Here is a 21,001-nt window from a genome sequence, read left to right on the forward strand (position 1 = left end):
AATATAAACAAGAATTGATTTTGATATGAAGCCACCCACCTTACGACGTTCTTGCACTGCCAGTACAGCTACGTTGTCCATGGTGACATTGGTGACGTACAGACGATCCAGCAAGAGATCACTCTCTGACGTCACTACAAGCCACCGTGACGTCATACCGAAAACCGACTGTGTGCCCAGCTCTTGCTCCAGTTGACTTGCCTGTATGATGAATACATATTACGTATCCTACAAACATGACTGAGACCACGTGGTAACTAAACCATATCCTCACACGTGTGTTTATCGTGTAAATGAGGTCAAAGGGTCAAACGATAACTTGGAAACTTGAAAGGAAGAAGATCACAGCATACAAAGGAAAAGAAGGGAGAGAAGGAGGAAGAGAAGGAAGCGGGAAAAGAGGAAGAGGAAAATATCATCAACAACAAAGCATAGAATAACGTCAAAAATATAATAAAGATGATATGAGTAATGGAATGTATCCAGAGCTGGATTCCAACTGTTCCGGCGATAGACAAGAAGAAGAAATGATGAAACTGATGAATGAATGAAACTCAGTGATGAATGATGAAAGTCCAAACAAAAGAACGAGGTAAAAACCCGGAGAATGAAAAGCAAAAAACGAAGCAAACCCCAACAAAACAAAAACAACAACAACAACAACAACAACAACAACAACAACAACAACAGCACACACACACACACACACACACACACACACACACGCACACACACACATACACACACACAGACACACACACACACACACACACATATACATACATACACACACACACACACACACACACACACACACACACACACACCTACCTTACAAGAAACGCTAGAAAGAAGAATTGACCAACAAAGAGGCAAATCACAATCGAATGTAAAACGAGGAAACAATGTCACCTGCACACATCACTATGCTTACCTGTGTCAGAGCAGACTGTATACAGGTGACAGAACACAGGAGGAGGAGGTGGAGGGGCCGCCAGCTTTCTTCACCTGTCCTCACCACCTCCCTCATCCACCCGCCTGACGTCACATGGCTGTTTCCGTACACCACGTGCTGTAGGCCGTGCTGTGACAGATTGTCCATGTCTGGTGTAACAGACACACAAGCAGATAGTTCTGATGTGCACACAAGACAGTTAGCCCCGTTAGCGCAGTCGCTAGCGCTCCGGACAGTTAGTCCGGCATCGGCGGGTTCCAATCCCTCGGCAAACCAAGACTGAATTCGTTTTGTTTCATATTTCATTTCCTCTTTTCTTTTTCTAAACCCTTACCATACCAAACATGTATCATCCTACTGCAATGACTAAACGATTCATCTTAAATCTTAGAAATCCTGTAATATGCAACAAGGTTTGCATTATTCCGCACAGTTTCCAAGAATTCCCTATTCTATTTTAAGTAACACCAGCTAATCAGAAAAGCCCAAATGGCGCATGTATCACTGACCGTCGACTACAGCCAATAGTTGATATTTGCTTGTAGACAAGGCACTTGTGATATACTTTACTTATTTGTTGTAATCTAAACAACGAAGTGACTGTGGCAAGATGAACAAAGTTAAAAAACAAAGGATTACTGTACTCACCGATACAAAGACGACACAAGACGATTACGAATTTTCGCTTCTGGAAGCTTCATCAGGAAAAGAAATTTTTTTTTTTCTTTTCCAGAAGCGAAAATTCGTAATCGTCTTGTGTCGTCTTTGTATCGGTGAGTACAGTAATCCTTTGTTTTTTAACTTTATATTTGTTGTAAAGCAGACGCACAAATAGATCGTCCATGTCTGATGCAGAACCAACAGCCGGGTAGTTGTTCAAACAGACACGGAAGCCTGCCTTGTGTACACAGACCATTTACACTTTATTTCTTCGAAATTATGTTTGAATGAACGTAAGAGTGGACGCGAACATTCTTCAGCTTTGCATGCCGCACACGGTGTTTTATACACCAGGTCATGGCGACCGCGAATTTTTAATATTTGTTTTTAAATGTTTAAATTTTGTGATTATCTTTTTGTGGATTTTGTTAAAAAGTTATTAGCATTTTTTTTTAACATGTTTAGGCTTTACATTACATAACATCACATAGACAAGGGGACAATTACAACACACAAGGGGTGTACGTGGGGGGGGGGGGGGGGGGGATGGTCATGGCTTGGTGGTCGCAGTATCAAAAATATGTAAAAGACAAGTCGCGTAAGGCGAAATAACAACATTTAGTCAAGCTGTCGAACTTACAGAATGAAACTGAACGCACTACATTTTTTCACCAAGACCACATACTCGTAGTTTCGTCAGTCCACCGCTCGTGGCAAAGGCAGTGAAATATACAAGCCATGCAGAATAGTGCGGTAGTGGTCGCGCTGAGCAGGATAACACGCTTTTCTGTATGTCTCTTCTCTTTAGCTTACTGAGTTTGTTTTTAATCCCAACATATCATATCTATATGTTCTTGGAATCAGGGACCGACAAGGAATAAGATGAAATTGTTCTTAAAGCGATTTCGGACAATTAATTGTAATCAAAATTTTCATATTTTTAATTTTCAGAGCTTGTTTGTAATCCAAATATAACATATGTATATGTTTTTGGAATCAGACAATGACGAAGAATAAGATGACATTATTTTTTGATCGTTTAATAAAAAAATAAGTTTAATTACAAGTTTCCGATTTTTAATGACCAAACTCATTCATTAGTTTTTAAGCCACCAAACTGGAATGCAATACCAACGTCCGGCCTTTGTCGAAGATTGCTTTGTCAAAATTTCAATCAATTTGATTGAAAAATGAGGGTGTGACAGTGCCGCCTCAACTTTTACAAAAAGCCGGATATGACGTCATCAAAGGTATTTATCAAAAAAAAGAAAAAAACATCCGGGGATATCATTCCCAGGAACTCTCATGTCAAATTTCATAAAGATCGGTCCAGTAGTTTAGTCTGAATCGCTCTACACACACGCACAGACAGACAGACACACACACACACACACACACACACACACACACACACACACACACACACACACACACACACACACACACACACACACATACACCACGACCCTCGTTTCGATTCCCCCTCTATGTTAAAGCATTTAGTCAAAACTTGACTAAATGTAAAAAAGAACCTAAGGGTTACATCAAAACATGCATAAAAGATACAAGCGCCAATCCTTGTAAAATGTATCAAGTGTATTATTCATAGCTGCGTTGTATTTTTCCCAAATAAATCTTTGCTTAAAGTTTCTAATAAAATGTCTGAAAATGAGGGATCTTTGTGTTCATTTTAGAAATATATATGTGGTGTTTGGCACAAATTACTAACACATCAAAAACTTAAAAAGTGACTACATTGTTCGCCACTCCAAATAGAACCAGTTCTTTGGACAGTGGTATATTGTCACAATGGGTGCAGTTCGCCTTTAACCAATGTACAAATTCTATCCAAAAAGACTGCACTTTATCACACTCCCAAAACATATGTATGAGGGTTTCTTCAACTCTACCGCAAAATGTACACAATGACGTATCCACAATTTTTCTTATGATTAGCTTTGACTTTACGATACAAAAGCTTCAATCGTCGTTGTGAATCTCTTCTCTACAGGTTGGTTTAACAGAATGCTAACCTGTCATAACACAGTTAGTATCATTGTTCGTGTACCAGTCAATCACACGACCAATCACATAGAGATAGACTGACCGAAAGACTAACACACAGACAAACATAAAAAAGAAACATACAAAAAACCAATCAACCGCGAGAAGTTTTAGCAATGACGCACGACCGCGGCACCTTTACCTTCAAACCATGGCTGGCCAATGACAATCAATGTTTAATTTTCCTTTGCATGCCGCGCACGGACCTATGAGGGGCGGACGGACAAACAAACAGACTGACAAAACAAAGACATAAACAAGAAGTTAGAAAAATGCTCACAAGTACAAGGCAGCCCTACCTTCAAACCACGGCTGGTCAGTGACAATGACCACTGCTGTCCACTGCAGGGCCGTCACAACAGGAACAACCATCGTCCCATAGTCAGGCACGTGCACATTGTCCGCAGACTGATTCATGGCAATGTGGGTCACCTCAACCGTTTAACTCCGTGTGTATTTCATAACATCACACAACACGGTTTTAATAAAAAGCCATAACCCATATGCGTATAATGGGTTCATTCAAACAAATGGAATTTGCAAAACGAGTACAAAGCACTCAGTCAGTGACAAGAACCAGTCCCACCAGTTTTATAGACTGGAACAGCCAGCGGCGGTTTCATCGTTGAAGAGTTGTCAAACTGATTTTGTTTGAAAATATGTAGAGCAAAATTGAGAAACGGGTTCTCTTCCCTTCCCTTTTAACCCCCTCCCACCTCCCCTCTCCCCTCCTCGAGTTTTGGTAAATCCTCCGTCAACCGTCTTTAGCACGTCTATATCGAACACAACGTCAATGTCCGTGTGTCACATATATTTGCCAACCGTGATGAGTTGATTATCTAGCGACAATAGAGGAAAACACACACACACACACACACACACACACACACACTTATACATCACGTTGCTACCTTTTTTTTTTTTTAAACAAATCGCTGCTTTACATGTGTGTGTGTGTGTGTGTGTGTGTGTGTGTGTGTGTGTGTGTGTTTGCGAGTGTGTTTGTGTGTGTGAGAGTATGTGTGTGTGTGTGTGTGTGCTTGTGAGTATGTGTGTGTGTGTGTGTGTGTGTTTGTGTGTGTGTGTGTGTGATTCTATAACTTTGTGTACACACACGCGGGCTTGTTTGCTCCCCTAAGCGTCCAGAAATACAAATAATGACTCGGAAGTCGCTGCTCTCTTGTGCTGGGAGAACACATTTTGAGTAAACATAAAGAGTAAAAAAAATCAAATATTTCACAGCGACATGCTATGTTACATGAAAATTATATTGTGTTTATTTTGCTTGTGCAGCGCATGCGTGCCAGCGCAGCGTGTGTGTTTTTGTGTGTGTGCGTATGTGTCTCAAAGAAGACATGCGAGTATGTGTTTGTGTGTGCGTGCGCGCGTGCATACACGTGCGTGTTTGTGTGTGTGTATGTTTGTAAGTGTGTATGTGTGTGTGTTTTTATGTGTGTGTGTGTGTGTGTGTGTGTTTGTAAGTGTGTATGTGTGTGTGTGTGCGTGCGTGTGTGTGTTTGCGTTTGTATGGTGCTCGTCAAGCGTGCGGGCGCGCGCGCGTGTGTGCTCCGCTTGCGATCACAGTACTAGAGACTGCGGAGCTTGAGGGAGGTAATTTGCTGCGAAGCTGCATTCGGGCGATCATCTCTGGAGGTTGAGTCCCTTCGTCCAGTGTTGTATTAGCTCTGGCAGGTAAAATGTATGTGGTTGTCGATAAAAGAGTTTCAGAGATAGTAAGTAACAAACAGAGAAAGAGAGCGAGAGACTGAGAGAATCAGAATCAGAATCAGAATGTTTTATTCGCGGAAACAATGGTTTTTAGCGAAAGGGTGTTGTGGGGTTGGGATGTCGACGTACAATGCTCTCTGGATACCGAAACATGCACGATTGCGAAAAGATTCTCGCTGCTGGAAGTCCGATAGCGAGTCAGTCTGTGCACACAGGTGTTGGGTGGTGCACGTCCGTCACACGGGGGTCTTTGTTCCTTATTTCCGCTCATCTCTCAACGAGAGAGAGAGAAAGAGAGAGAGGGGGAAAGAAAGAGAGAGAGATGGAGAGAGAGATGGAGAGAGAGATGGAGAGAGAGAGAGAGAGAGGGAGAGAGAGAGATAGAGAGACAGAGAAAGAAGAGAGATGAGAGAGAGAGAGAGAGAAAGACAGAGAGAGAGAGAGAGAGAGACAGAGAGACAGAGAAAGACAGAGAGAGAGATAGAGAGAGAAAGACAGAGAGAGAGAGAGAGAGAGAGAGAGAGAGAGAGAGAGAGAGAGAGAGAGAGACTAGAGAGAGAGAGAGAGAGAGAATGCAGAGTACATACAGTACATAATAATCATACTTGTATTTTGCGATAAGACAGACACACAGGCAGGTTAGGAGACCGACATTGCTCTGTCGCTCAGAGAACACTTGACGACAGACATGGCAGTCATCAGTGCGTCTTCCAGGGCTACTTCTACGAGCACGGGTAATGTTGTTGACATCAAAAGAGTTTGCATCGTTTGGCTCAGGAAACAACAGTTCTCCAACACTCCCAGTCGTCTTGTGTTTTCAACAAATGACCACCTTACTTTTTTGCGCACGAAAACGTATGCAATCTATTTGAGTTCGAAAAACCGTTCAAAGTTTCAAAATGTTGTTTCCTTTTGTACAAATCCCACATGAATCCGAAACGTCCACGAAGAGCCCGAGAAGCAGGTTCGTTCCAGCAGCTTTGTTTGGTTCTCGTTCAACAAAATCGTTCATAGCTTCAACATTTTGCTTCGACTGTTTTTGCAAATGGCATATGTTCCCTTTCAAAGCTCCTCTTGTAAGATCACTGGTCTGGTAGGACATAACTAGCGACCATCTTGGTTTTCTTGACTAACTTTACATAAAAGATTAAAAAATAAACTAATCAAAAAATGAGGATGTGACAGTGAACGTTTCTTTCTTTCTTACTTTCTTTATTTGGTGTTTAACGTCGTTTTCAACCACGAAGGTTATATTGCGACGAGGGAAAGGGGGGAGATGGGATAGGGGAAAGGGGGGGGGGGGGGGAGATGGGATAGAGCCACTTGTTAAGTGTTTCTTGTTCACAAAAGCACTAATATAAAAATTGCTCCAGGGGCTTGCAACGTAGTACAATATATGACCTTACTGGGAGAATGCAAGTTTCCAGTACAAAGGACTAAACATTTCTTACATACTGCTTGACTAAAATCTTTACAAACATTGACTATATTCTATACAAGAACCACTTAACAAGGGTAAAAGGAGAAACAGAATCCGTTAGTCGCCTCATACGACATGCGGGGTGCAGAGAAATAAGGATGTGGAAAAGAAGACTTTTGGTAAGTGAAATAAAGGTGATGGATCCAGTCAGGTAGAAATAAGACAACAAGAAAAGAATTGGAAAACTGCAGGGAATAGTAGGGAGAGTTTTCTTGGAAGGAAATATAGGTGAAAGGACTGGTAAGGCAGAAATAAGACAAAAGAAGAGAAGAAACAGAACCGTTAGTCGCCTCTTACGACATGCTGGTAGCATCGGGTAAATTCTTTCTAGTCCCAACCAATATGGGACTCCCCCTAACCCGCGGGGGGTGACAGTGAACGGGCTTACACAGGAAGAAAGGTGTCTTTAAGGTGGCGGCGAAACGGAAGGCGGCAAAACGGAAGGCGACGAAATGGGATGCGGTGAAATGGGAGGCAACGAAGCAATAGGCGGTGAAATGGGTGGCGACGAATCGGTACCTCGCCGTCTGAAGTATCCTCGCTCCAGGGTCAGCGCGAGAAGGGCCAGCCCGACCCCCAGGGGCAGCGCCAGCACCACGCCCTGCACGTGCACCAGGCTGATGACGTTGGGGCCGGGAGGGGCACGCAGGGGGCAGGGGGTGCGGGGGAACCACTTGTCTGTCCACCCGGATACCAGCCCTGACGCGTGCAGACGGAGGATCCTGTGAGAGAGAGAAGAACAGGGTTACCAGGGCATTTTGAAACCATGGTAACAGACACGTAGAAAGATAAGAGTCCCGCTCTTGCACCAACAGCTAGTATTTTGTTAACATGTCAAAACATATTTCCAGAGATAATTAAACTGCATCGAATTTCATCAAGAAACTAAATTTAAAGGCACCTCCCCTTTCCGCGTAAAAGACCATGTACACCTTTAACAATTTGCAATTAACGTTTTTGCAAGAGCATCCTTCTACTTATAGACACAGATCAAGAGCATGGCTGCATCATGGCCATAGTAAGAGCGTTAATTGTGAATACGTTTTAGAAACTAATGTAGGTGTCACTTTCAAGATACTTTACCAAAATGTCCACTCATTGGCCAGCGAATTATCTTGACTCCGCTCTTTAAACCCATGCAGAATGAGCGAATCGTTTGTTAGTATTCTTTATTTTTTTCAATACTGACGCATGTAGGCCAGTAGCCAAACGTGATATCGACTTCGACACCGCAAAATATCTTCGTCGTTTGTTGAAGAAAGTAGTCTATGAGTAAACTCTAAATATGCAGATGACCTCTAAATTATTCCAGTTGTACTCTGCAAATACGCTAAAAACAGGTCAGATCGAGGCTCTGTAACCATGGAATATGCTCGGGTGACCATGGAAAACGCAGCGTATACACTTACTCAGCTAACAGACAAAGAAGCAGGTCATGAGATAACAATGAAAAATTGGACTGTTTGTTGTCCGTTAAAGCAAGTTACCCATGACGTCAGCTGACGTCCTACAGGCAGTGAAAGGGTTAAGTGGTGTTCGCATGGCAGACTTTGTATCAACTTTCCCCCCAACTTTCAAACGATCTTAGTCGGCGCCAAGTCAAATTAAGTCAAGTCAAACGCTCAAAAAATTGTTTTAAGCGGCGCTTCACGCCAGACTGTTAAGGCCAGTGCAGCTATCTGAGCTACTTCCTAATGCGGTAAGAGCAGTTTGGCTGGAGCTAACCAATGAGCAAGCGCCATAAGAAAAGTCTGCGCAAAATCTTTGCCAAGTCATGGCCGAGTCGAGCAGTGCTCGACCGAGTTTTGGAGTCGCTGCTAAATCTGGTCTAAATCGTACCTAAATCGCTGGGGCCGTTCACATGGCAGACTTTTCGCCGACTTGGCCTCGACACCTCGGGAGCGATTTTCACACGACAAAAATGAAGAAAAGTTGGTTGCAAATCTGCCATGTGAACGGTACTTTAAACTCACAAGTCTGACAGAGGTCTGACGAGGGCGGACCCTTTGGGCAGCACAGGTCCAGAGCGTCCGCTGTTCAGCTTGACTTCAACCACCTCCACGTCACAGTCACCGCGCAATGACGTCACCATAGTTTCTGGAGTTATCACCACCAGTTTCTCATCAGTGGTCGCCACTCTCCTCACCAGCTGCATGGGGTCAGGGGTCAACACGTTGTGACCTTCACCTTGGAAGCGTTGTAAGCCTGCCCAGACCTTCTGGTTGATTGTGTCGTTGCTTTCCTGGAAAAGAAAAAGATTTTTTGTTCCTAGTTCCAATTCCAAAAATGCGAAAAACAAGCGAGATACTTCAAGGGTACTAATTAAAGTCGTTTAGACCTTAAAGTGAAACGTGTCAATTGACTCGGCGGTATAAATACAGATTATCTTTAAAGGCAAGGCAAGGTAGCCCACATACATAACTCTAGCACGGTATAAATACAGATTATCTTTAAAGGCAAGGCAAGGTAGCCCACATACATAACTCTAGCACGGTATAAATACAGGTTATCTTTAAAGGCAAGGCAAGGTAGCCCACATACATAACTCTAGCACGGTATAAATACAGATTATCTTTAAAGGCAAGGCAAGGTAGCCCACATACATAACTCTAGCACGGGCGTATGTGTGTGCGTTTGTGTGTACGTTCATACTAGTGGCTCTAAAAATTAATAACAAAACGGGTGTGTGTGTTTGTGTGTGTGTGTGTGTGTGTGTGTGTGTGTGTGTGAGAGAGAGAGAGAGAGAGAGAGAGAGAGAGAGAGAGAGAGAGAGAGAGAGAGAGAGAGAGAGAGAGAGAGAGAGAGAGAGAGAGAGGGACGTAAGACGTAAGACGTAAGACATTTTATTGATTAAACACACAAGGTTCATTTCAACGGGGAGGGGGGGGGGGGGTCAGTGATACATGCCGTGTGTTTGTATTTATGGACAATCACCCGGTTTTATCTCTTTCTCTCTAACATATATACTCACACGAACGCACGCACGCTCTCACTCTCTCTCTCTCACTCTCTTTCTCTTAAACATAAAGACATATCCAGCGCATGAATTAACAATATGGATAGGTGCAACGACAAACAAGTTTACAGTGCTAACATACATTATCGGCTTTCAATCATGTTCTATCGTTCCACGGCACAGACTCTCTCTCGAGAGAGAGAGGGAGAGAGAGAGAGAGAGACAGAGACAGAGACAGAGAGACAGAGAGAGCACCTTAAAAACGAGCATGATGCTCGATTCGGAAGAAGTACCCCAGGTGTAGTCATGTTGCTTGGTAACCAGGTCTTGGAGGCTGGAGAAGAGCTGTGGTTGCCTTGCAACGGACAGGTAGGCGGTGAGAGTTCCGCTGAAGGCAGCCACCACCACCAGCGACAGCAACCACCAGCTGCACAGCAACACTCGCGCCGGATGGGACGGGAACTTTTTCTCTGTCGCTGCACAAGTTGTGAGAAAATAACAGCAAGTTAGTACCTTCCCAGACCACCTGACCACAACGACTATCACAAAGAATCCCAGACCTTTTTTTCTAAAGTCAGGAACAAATTCTTATTGCTTATACTGTTCCGAAATGTAACACACAGTGCCTCTTGCATGTAGGCATACAATCCTCAACAGTTTGGAAGCAATACAACGGGTCATTGCCGAAATACGTCGCTGACCACGGAACATCTCAAAATTGATGCAAAAATCTCCCGTTTTGACCATTAAACCGGTTGACATCTGCATCAGTCGGGATGGCTTAAAACACAACAAATGGGCAAGATCGCCTTAATTTGACGTTCATTCAGTTTGTGGTAATTGCCTAATTTGGCCTATTCTGAAATAATGTCAATTTTGAATTTGTCCTCCACGTTTTTGTCAGATCGATTTTGGTGATACAGTACAGGGTGTCGTGTATAGTACGATATAAACATTTGTGACCACACAACAAGCTAAGCTTATATACTTAGTGTGGTTATAACTATGTAGGCCTACATCTAGAAAAGAATTGTTTTTCATGTTCTGTTAAGGTCAGAAAATCGCTTATACCCTTATTAGGAATGTAAGACGAAGTACAGAATACAACAACAAAATCAGAGGAGGTAAATGAGGACGGGAAGGGGTTTGACTTTAAATTACAACAATTTTGGGGAGATTTAAATCGGCAAAGTGGGAAGACATGGGGAGGGGGGGGGGGGGGGAGTCAGAGACGATGACTATCACAGACTTGCCAATTCCTGCAGCAGCAATGATTTTATCCAAAGTAGTGTCTAATCTTATTAAACTGAGCTAGGTCATGTGAACACATAAACAAACCTTTAATGTTTTTTGTTACACAAACATAGCCTTCAATAACAAATATAAGACAACATGACATGCCAATAGTTAAATACCAAATAATTAACTTGGTAACCACAGCGTACTCAAAATCTATCACTTAACCTTATAAAACTATGTACCTTTTCAAATATTTATAATTTTCGGAAAAACGTAGGCTTGGCAGACCAAACAATAAACATTGTAAGCCTACATTCTGATGATCACCCGGTAAGGTGTGTATTGTTAATCTTCGGACATCATTGTAATTACTACAAAATAATAAATGATGTTCAGCATCTTCATTGCGATATCCGCCCAAACAAGTCGGGTTAAAACTTAAGTGGCGTTTCATCATATCATCAAATCACTCATTTCTGATCTTAATCTGCAGTGTATAATTCCGTCTTTTCTCTTCCCATCATAATAATGAGGAGGAACTTTACAATCTGAACGACCTAAAAAATGTTTAAACTGGCTAAATGATTTTATTAATTTAATATTATCTGGTAGAGAATTCCATGTTCCGGTAGTGCTGGGAACAAATGACTGTTTATATAATTCAGTTCTATTTATTTATTTTTATTTACGAGGATTTATATCGCGCACGTATCTCACCACACAAGGCGACTCAAGGCGCATGTTACCTATTAATTCTATGTGGTGGTACAACCCGTCAAAGTGGTTTCCGTCTATGGTAGGGATTCATAGCCGAGACAAGGGGAGGCAATAAATCAGCCACGTTCTGTGCACATTTCCCATGTACCATTTTATGATACAAAATTAATCTATGGCTTTCCCGTCTTACTTTCAAACTGCTAAAACCAGATTCTTCATATCATTTTTGGTGACTTGTTCCTTTAACTGCTCCAACAATTACCCTTAAGGCATCAAGGTGGAGCCGTTCCAAAATGTTTGATAAGCCTCAGGGGCGGAGCAGTTAAGCCCGAGGGGGGGTGGGGGGGGGGGTAACAACCTGGGATCCAGGGGCAAGGCCCCGTTGGGGTATCAGGGGGCGAAGCCCTCCTGAAGCTGAAGAATTTTAGCTATTTTATAAACAATTTGTGGCTTATCCTTGATCTTAAACATGATCAACTGGTGTCAGCAGCCACTCATTATTTCTTTTAAAGTTAGTATTAAATAATGGCAATTTATCGTCACTGATATCTGCTCCCGACATCCTATAGTATGGTTAGAAGGACGGCATGTCGCGTAGGAGTGGCAGTTAAAACTGTACAAAAATGATACTGATTAAACAATTAACTCTTCCCCCGGCTTTACAGACAGCCGGGGGGGGGGGGGGAGGGGAGGGGGTGTGTTCCGGAACCCCTGTAATCCCCCCCCCCTAATCGGCCCCTGAGCCTTCTGTACAACTATCCCAGACGACATCGGCGTAATCAAAATATGGTAATACGTAGGATTTATACATCATTTCTATACACTTATTTAAGTTGCGATCACGTGACCCCTGTGATCCGATAACTGAACCAAATGGCCAACTTAATTGCCTTCAACGGCTGGCATGAAACATTACACCATAGTAGTGTAGCCATGTGGCGATTTCATGTACTGTTGTCCCTCTCTTTTACTCCCTGTCTATTATTTTCCCCTGACCCAAGTTGTGTCTCCCGCTAGGATTTTTGTGTGTTGTAGCTAATTGTAGGTGTGTATGGAGGCTGGTTTCTTATTGGTTGATTGTTTGAACGGGTGCGCGCGTGAGTCAAAATAATAGCGTGGGCTAGAAGAGTACCCGGTGTGATTTCGAAGTGTGAAGACGTGTCAGTGTGCGTATCTTGGATTGTGATGTTTTAGTTGTAGTTGAACGATGTTTGTGTTTCTGTAATAATCAATGCAAGTAGTGTAGTTTGGGCCATTATAACTGTATTTTGGCGAAGGAGTGATTCGAGGATTGTTTAGAGAGACTTTGTGTGTGTGTTCAGTTGAACAAACGTTTTAGAGCTGGGTTTATATCAGCGAAGTGACTTTCGACCGGGATCGTAATTCAAGTTCCGACGAGTTGTGTGCGGCTGTATATTGAGGAAGGAACTACACTGCTTTCTGGTGTCTGCTTTCTGGTGTACGTTAATTAAAAGTCACGTTATCGCAACCTCTGTCTTGGCGTCTCATTTATGCTTCCTGGCCTATTTTCCCCCTTCCACTCCACCCTATCACAGTAGCTTTAGCCGATGTATTGCCAAAAGAAACTCTAGCTGCTGCGCTTGACAGGAATGAACTTTGAAACCCAAATATATGACACACGATGGAAAGGAGCGTGGGTTTTCAGATTCTGAGCGGAAAGAATTCGGACCATCACAAGAATTGCTTGTGTAAGCTGAATATTAATATCGTTATAATCCAATTGCAAACACATCCTCCATCCATTTGTCGCTTCTTTATTAGCTTCCCTGAGGAAATCGTCTAGCCTACTCACGTTTGAAAAGCAGAGCAGAAAAGATGACTTCAAAAGCTGCAGCCAGCTGCATCAATCTCTTCCCATGTCTTGTATTTGGTTTCTCCAGTGACGTAGTCGCTGGTTTAATCAGTGACGTCATCTCGGGTTTCATCAATGACGTCATCTCTGGTTTCTCTAGTGACGTCATCTCTGGTTTGACACGCGTCACATCTGTCAGCGTGACGAGGAAGAGGAGCAGGGCTGTGCCCACAGCGGCACACACAATAGCCACCAGCAGCCACTTGCTGAGTGGTGTCAAAATGAGCCAGAGACTGTTGTTGTTTGCTGGAGGTTTTCTGTACGCCATCACGATAGGGGTGAAATGGATGATGGCGGGATAATCCATCATGAGAGACCGATCGTGCCTGAAGTCTGTCGCCGCCAGACCTAAGTCCACTTCCTGTTCGCAGACGCAGAAGCATTCGACTGTGTAAAATGCATTCAAAGATCAAGAACTTATCTGAATGCTACAGAAATTGTCCCCTGAAAGCACCCATACACATACAAGCTTCAGCTGCTAACTTTGGCATAAGTGTAAAAAGGTTCTATACCCCATGCACACTATTTGACACAAAGTTTACTCGATACTGGGCGCTTACAAGGTACTTTACGGTATAGACAACACAGGACAGTGAGAGTTATGCGGAACTAGCCTCCTGGCACCCGAACGAATAACAAGCATTGCAATGAACAAGCAACTTTCATTCTCAGAAAGGAATGATAATCGCAAGCTGGTAATGTTCATCATTCTCCAAGGTACTCAAACTACCACCGACAAAAAGAACCCAAGAGCCAACTTTGACAGGACCTTTCTGATGACGTGTCCGTATAATCCTGTGTTAGGATCAGACGGTGTCCCAAACCCCCACGCGTCTTGGGATGGTTCAAACAGGTCATACCTGTAACATGAACAGCAGCTGAAAAAGAAATGCCTTGTAAAAACAGAAAATAGGACTTTGGAGTTGATAACAGTGGGGGTTTCAGAAATAATTCTGTCGGTATAAAAATTCGAAAACAGAAAGACTGCTAACGTTTCAAAATTCAGAATAAAAAAAACCAAGAATGGTAGGTTAATGGAACGTTTATTTATTGACAATATACCAAACGTTACAAATGTAACATTTTGTTTTGTCAATAATGAAACTTTCTCATCTTCAAGGAATACAACTCTGTCACAACCCATAAAAAACCACTAGAGTTACTTCTGCACATCGTCTATTGAAGCATTGCATAAATAGAGAATATAACATGGCTTCCTGTTCCATACTAGGTTTACACGAGTTGCTTTTTTTAAATACTGAAATGCAAAATGGTCACATACCAAAAATCAACACCCTGACTGTTTGCTGTGGTGAGCTGGAACTTTGTTTATGAAATGATTTCTGCAAAAGCCACCAGCGGCTTTGACAAAATTAATTTATCAAATTATTCCAAATGTGCACAGAGACCAGATATGGTTTTTATAGGTGACTAAGTGGAGGGATGATCTTATCCCATGTGAAAAGCTAGCCAGATCTGAGATGGTGAGTTGAGCGAATCATCCCATCTTGTCCTAAATATAGTTTCTTTGACTGTGGACATAAACTTTAGCTCGTCGTCTAGATGATGAGTCTAACTGTTTGCCTTTAATGATAAAACAAGTCGCGTAAGGCGAAAATACAATATTTAGTCAAGTAGCTGTCGAACTCACAGAATGAAACTGAACGCAATGCCATTTTTCAGCAAGACCGTATACTCGTAGCATCATCAGTCCACCGCTCATGGCAAAGGCAGTGAAATTGACAAGAAGAGCGGGGTAGTAGTTGCGCTAAGAAGGATAGCACGCTTTTCTGTACCTCTCTTTGTTTTAACTTTCTGAGCGTGTTTTTAATCCAAACATATCATATCTATATGTTTTTGGAATCAGGAACCGACAAGAAATAAGATGAAAGTGTTTTTAAATTGATTTGGACAATTTAATTTTGATAATAATTTTTATATATTTAATTTTCAGAGCTTGTTTTTAATCCGAATATAACATATTTATATGTTTTTGGAATCAGCAAATGATGGAAAATAAGATAAACGTAAATTTGGATCGTTTTATAAATTTTTATTTTTTTTTTACAATTTTCAGATTTTTAATGACCAAAGTCATTAATTAATTTTTAAGCCACCAAGCTGAAATGCAATACCGAAGTCCGGGCTTCGTCGAAGATTACTTGACCAAAATTTCAACCAATTTGGTTAAAAAATGAGGGCGTGACAGTGCCGCCTCAACTTTCACGAAAAGCCGGATATAACGTCATCAAAGACATTTATCAAAAAAATGAAAAAAACGTTCGGGGATTTCATACCCAGGAACTCTCATGTCAAATTTCATAAAGATCGGTCCAGTAGTTTAGTCTGAATCGCTCTACACACACACACAGACAGACACACACACACACGCACACACACACGCACACACACGCACATACACCACGACCCTCGTTTCGATTCCCCCTCGATGTTAAAATATTTAGTCAAAACTTGACTAAATATAAAAAAGACAAAAAAGACGACGTTTGCCTTAAATAAAAATACGAACATACTTGCAACAAATGAAAAAACAACAACACACTAACAGAGATGAAGAGATGAATTACTAACGTGAAGTTGAGAACGTGGCTGGCAACGTGAAGAAAGTCCACATACAAGCCGGACCACTGCTTGCTTCCGTTCTCACTCCGCGATATCACTTGCCGCGCCCACTGCACACAAACACATCTCAGCTGACACCCGGGAACAGACTACTTCCAATTCAGTAGGGGGGCGACTATCCACAACCCGGCGGGTCCCCAGGTGGCGGATAGCGGAACGGCCCCAAGATATGGCGGCCAGCTGCGAATATAGAATAAGCAGTCCCGGACCAACAAGCGGTGTCTCTACCAGGACGGGGTGGGTTGGCAGATGGCACTGACTACCCTATACATACGTGTCCGATGACGGTTACACCATGCGAGTAAGAGCCGCATTAAAAGCTCTAGCCCCGGGGTGGGACCCCCGGTAAGAAATCCCCCATGTGTTCCCAGGGTTAGGTTTTTGAGCCAGGAACTAAAGGCGGGGTAACCCTGAAAGAAACCTAAGGGCTAAAGTCGGAGGATCTGGGCCAACAGGCGCACCTTAACCAACCACAGATCCACGCAAATCGCAAAAATGAAATGCTGACAGTCAGCGAACGACAAGAAGCTGACACCCAGCACACAGATAGACATCATGGCTGACATCCAGTGCACAGAGAGACATCATGGCTGACATCCAGTACACAGAGAGACATCATGGCTGACATCCAGTGCACAGATAGACATCATGGCTGACATCCAGTGCACAGATAGACATCATGGCTGACATCCAGTGCACAGATAGACATCATGGCTGACATCCAGTGCACAGAGAGACATCATGGCTGACATCCAGTACACAGAGAGACATCATGGCTGACATCCATCATGGCTGACATCCAGTGCACAGAGAGACATCATGGCTGACATCCAGTACACAGATATATACATCATGGATGACATCCACTGCACACTATTCATCATTTTGGACCCCGCAGCCTGATCAAGATCAAGCTGCGGTGTCCAAAATAACTCTTCATCAGCAACAATGCTTACTGTAATTTTTATACGAGGTGTAAAACAATTAACTAAACTCGGCGCACAATGTTTTCAGTATTAACTGTAAAAGAAAACTTTGATCCGAAAAGTGTACCAGATAGCCAGGAGCACAGCCTTTAATGACATAGAAAGTTTGAATGAAAAGACACTGGAATGAATGTTTTAGTTGGGGTACGAAAATGGGTGCAATAATGTTTTGGCCGAGTTTAGTTCCTGAAAGGAGCTATGAACGTAGAAACAGACGGGTGCAATAGTCTAGTGCTTTGGACGTCGGCCATTAAGGTTAGTGGTTCGGGGTTTGAATCCTGGCTGCAAGGGTGGAGAGTGTTCCGATCTCACAGGTCAACGAATGTGCAGACCTGTTAGTGCCGCCTCCCTCTTCGTGTGTGCACATAAGCACAGGAACAAGTGCGCACGGAAAAGATCCTGTAATCCTTGTCAACATTCTTCTGGTTATATAGAAACACAAACTTATCCAGCATGCATCCCCCGAAAACGTTCAGCCCACGAAAGTAGACGACGATGACGACGAAGAACAGGAAGAAAATGAACGAAAGGAAAAAGAAACAAAACCAAGTAACGCTTAAGGAAAATACGTGTGTTCTTCTCCTTTACATTCGAATTTCAAGTAAGCTACGGTGTCTTTCCCGACGAAATACACACCGTCTCCCCCCAAAAAAAACCCTTGACTTAATGTAAAAAGTGAGGAGAAGGAGCAGGAGGAGGAGGAACATGTAGATCACCTCTTTTGTCACGATTCGAAGACGACGACCGTTAAAACCTCTCTGTTGGTTGGGAAACAGCCAGTCCTCCAGGTTGCCATGGTGATTCGTTCCCTCACTCCTCACTCCGTCTTTCATTCGTAACAACTTGCCAACACGGGACCATCTACGTCCTTCTGGTTTCCATAGCAACGTATTCACCAACATGACGGAAGGCGTGTTACTGTTGGTTGCAGACACACACTGGAAATATTGACAGAGCACTTCAACAGTTCGATATGTGAAAAGATTACGGCACAAGCATACACATTCACCCACACACGTACGCACACAAACATGCATGTATACACGCGCACATACGCATCCACACGCATGCACGCACCCACCCGCGCGCACTTGCTTACACGTAGCGCGCACACGCACACTGCCACACACACACACACATACACTGCCACACACACACACACAGAAACACACACACACACACACACACACACACACACACACACACACACACACACACACACACACACACACACACGCCCATACACGTAGCGCACACACAGTACGTTTGCAGAAGTTAAACAATCTATAAAAACTGTTGACAGATGATTTTAAGGCAGCAGAAATAACACAAAGAAATCGCTCCAGCAACGACTATTTGTTGTTTTGCTCGTAGATTTGATGGATTGGCGAAAAGAAAACGAACACACCCGATATTACCACTTATATCATGCAAGAATTTATTCTGATATAATTATATGAAGCCACCCACCTTACGACGTTCTTGCACTGACAGTACAGCTACGTTGTCCATGGTGACATTAGTGACGTACAGACGATCCAGCAAGTGATCACTCTCTGACGTCATGACAAGCCACCGTGACGTCATACCGAAAGCCGACTGCGTGCCCTGCTCTTGCTCCAGTCGACTTGCCTGGATGATGACTACATATTATGTATCCTATATACCTCATAGCACCAGTTCAATAAACTAAACCATATCTTCACACGTGTGTTTATCATGTAAATGACGTCAAAGGGTCAAACGATAACTTGGAAACTTGAAAGAAGAACACAATATAAACAAGAGCAGGTGATTGAGGAAGAGAAGGGAGTGGGAAGAAGAGGATACCATCAACAACAAAGCGTAAAATAACGACACAAATGTAATTAAGATGATATAAATGATGAAATTTATGAATGAAGAAAGCCAAGGTACAAACAAAAGTACGAGGTATAAAGCCTGTGAAAAGTACAAGAACAAAAACAAGAAAAAAACCCAGTGCAGTTTGCTTTGGTTTCTTATAAATTCAATGTGGATGCCTATTTAATAAGCATTTTAATCTGGAGGTGTCAACTTTACCCATGATCTGAGCAGTTCACAAAGACTGCTGACGTCTGGCAAATACAGACAATCCATTCTTTGAAGACTTCTGACGTCTGGCAAATACACACAATGCATCTTTCAAAGTCTATTTTGTTTAGTTTTAGGCACCTAACAGAAGCGCTAGAATGAAGAATAGAAAGACAAAGAGGCCGACCACAATCGAATGTAAATGAAGAAAAGAATGGCACCTGCACACATCACTATGCTTACCTGTGTCAGAGCAGACTGTATACAGGTGACGGAACACAGGAGGAGGAGGTGGAGGGGCCGCCAGCTGTCTGTACCTGTCCTCACCACCTCCCTCACCCACCCCCCTGACGTCACATTGCTGTTACCGTACACCACGTGCTGTAGGCCGTACTCTGACAGGATGTCTCTGTCTGGTGTAACACAGACACAGACACACACACACACACACACAGACACACACACACACACACACACACATATACACACACACACACTCACACACAAAGTGACACACACACACGCACACACACACACGCACACACACACACACACACACACACACACACACACACACACACACACACACACACACACACACACACATAGAGTCCTTGTCTGGTGTACAATACACGCACACACGACAGTTAGCCCCGTTGCTAGCGCTGTCGCTGGCGCTCCGGACCGTTAGTCCGGTAACGTCGGGTTCCAATCCTCCGGCAAGCCAAGAATTTGTTTTGTTTAATCTTTCATTTCCTCTTTTCTTTGTCTAAACCCTTACCATACCAAACATTTATCATCAAACTGCAGAGACTAAATGATTCATCTTAAATCTAAGAAATCCTGTAATATGCAACAAGGTTTGCATTATTGCCGCATTAGAAAGTTACTTCCTTTACACAGTTTCCCAGAATTCCCTATTGTGGTTTTTTAGTAACATCAGTTACTAAATTGATATTTACTTGTAGATAATGCACTTGTGATATACCCTATTTATTGTAAAACAGACACACAAATATATCGTCCAGGTCTGATGCAGAACCAACAGACGGGTAGTTGTTCAAACAGACACGGAAGCAGGCTGGCTGCCTTGTGTATGGTGCGAATTTTATTCTCACGAACTTATTTTTGAATGACCGTAATAGTGGACGCGAACATTCTTAAGGTTTGCATGCAGGGCACGGCCTTTTATAGACCAAGTCATGTATGATGTCGATCGCGGTTCGTATTTTCTTATAATTGGCTTTTAACTTTACGACACAAAAGCTTCAATCGTCGTTGTGAATCTATTCTGTACGGGTTGGTTTAAAATAATGAAATCGGTACAAACATAGTATCATTTTTTGCACACCAAATAATCAAACGACCAATCACAGAGATAGAATGACTGACCAACACAGAGACAAACAAAAAACAAACAAACAAGCAAAGAAACAAAGAAACAAACACACACACACCACATACACAAACACACGTACACCACATACACAAACAAACAAACACACACAATTAACCGTGAAAAGTGTTATCAAGAATGCACGAACGCGGCACCCCTACCTTCAAACCATGGCTTGCTAATGACAATCAATGTTTAATTTCACTTTGCATGCCGCGCACGGACCTATGAGGGACGGACAGACAAACAAAC

At 42.9% G+C, this 21,001-nt stretch overlaps 1 protein-coding gene across 1 annotated transcript in view; it reads right to left on the reverse strand.

The window, feature by feature from the left end:
• Nucleotides 1-7,293: 7,293 nt before the first annotated feature.
• The window catches only part of LOC138953387 (glutamate receptor 1-like), a 13,907-nt gene continuing 199 nt past the window's right edge, over nucleotides 7,294-21,001 (reverse strand). The window contains exons 2-6 of the mRNA XM_070325187.1: nucleotides 14,431-14,532; nucleotides 13,613-14,059; nucleotides 10,099-10,319; nucleotides 8,861-9,129; nucleotides 7,294-7,609 (exon numbers count right to left, since the gene is read on the reverse strand). Of these exons, the coding sequence (XP_070181288.1) occupies nucleotides 7,294-7,609; nucleotides 8,861-9,129; nucleotides 10,099-10,319; nucleotides 13,613-14,059; nucleotides 14,431-14,532 (1,355 nt within the window). The remainder of the gene's footprint in view (nucleotides 7,610-8,860; nucleotides 9,130-10,098; nucleotides 10,320-13,612; nucleotides 14,060-14,430; nucleotides 14,533-21,001) is intronic.

Source organism: Littorina saxatilis, linkage group LG17 (genome assembly GCF_037325665.1).
Source record: "Littorina saxatilis isolate snail1 linkage group LG17, US_GU_Lsax_2.0, whole genome shotgun sequence".
In the NCBI taxonomy this organism is placed as follows: domain Eukaryota; kingdom Metazoa; phylum Mollusca; class Gastropoda; order Littorinimorpha; family Littorinidae; genus Littorina; species Littorina saxatilis.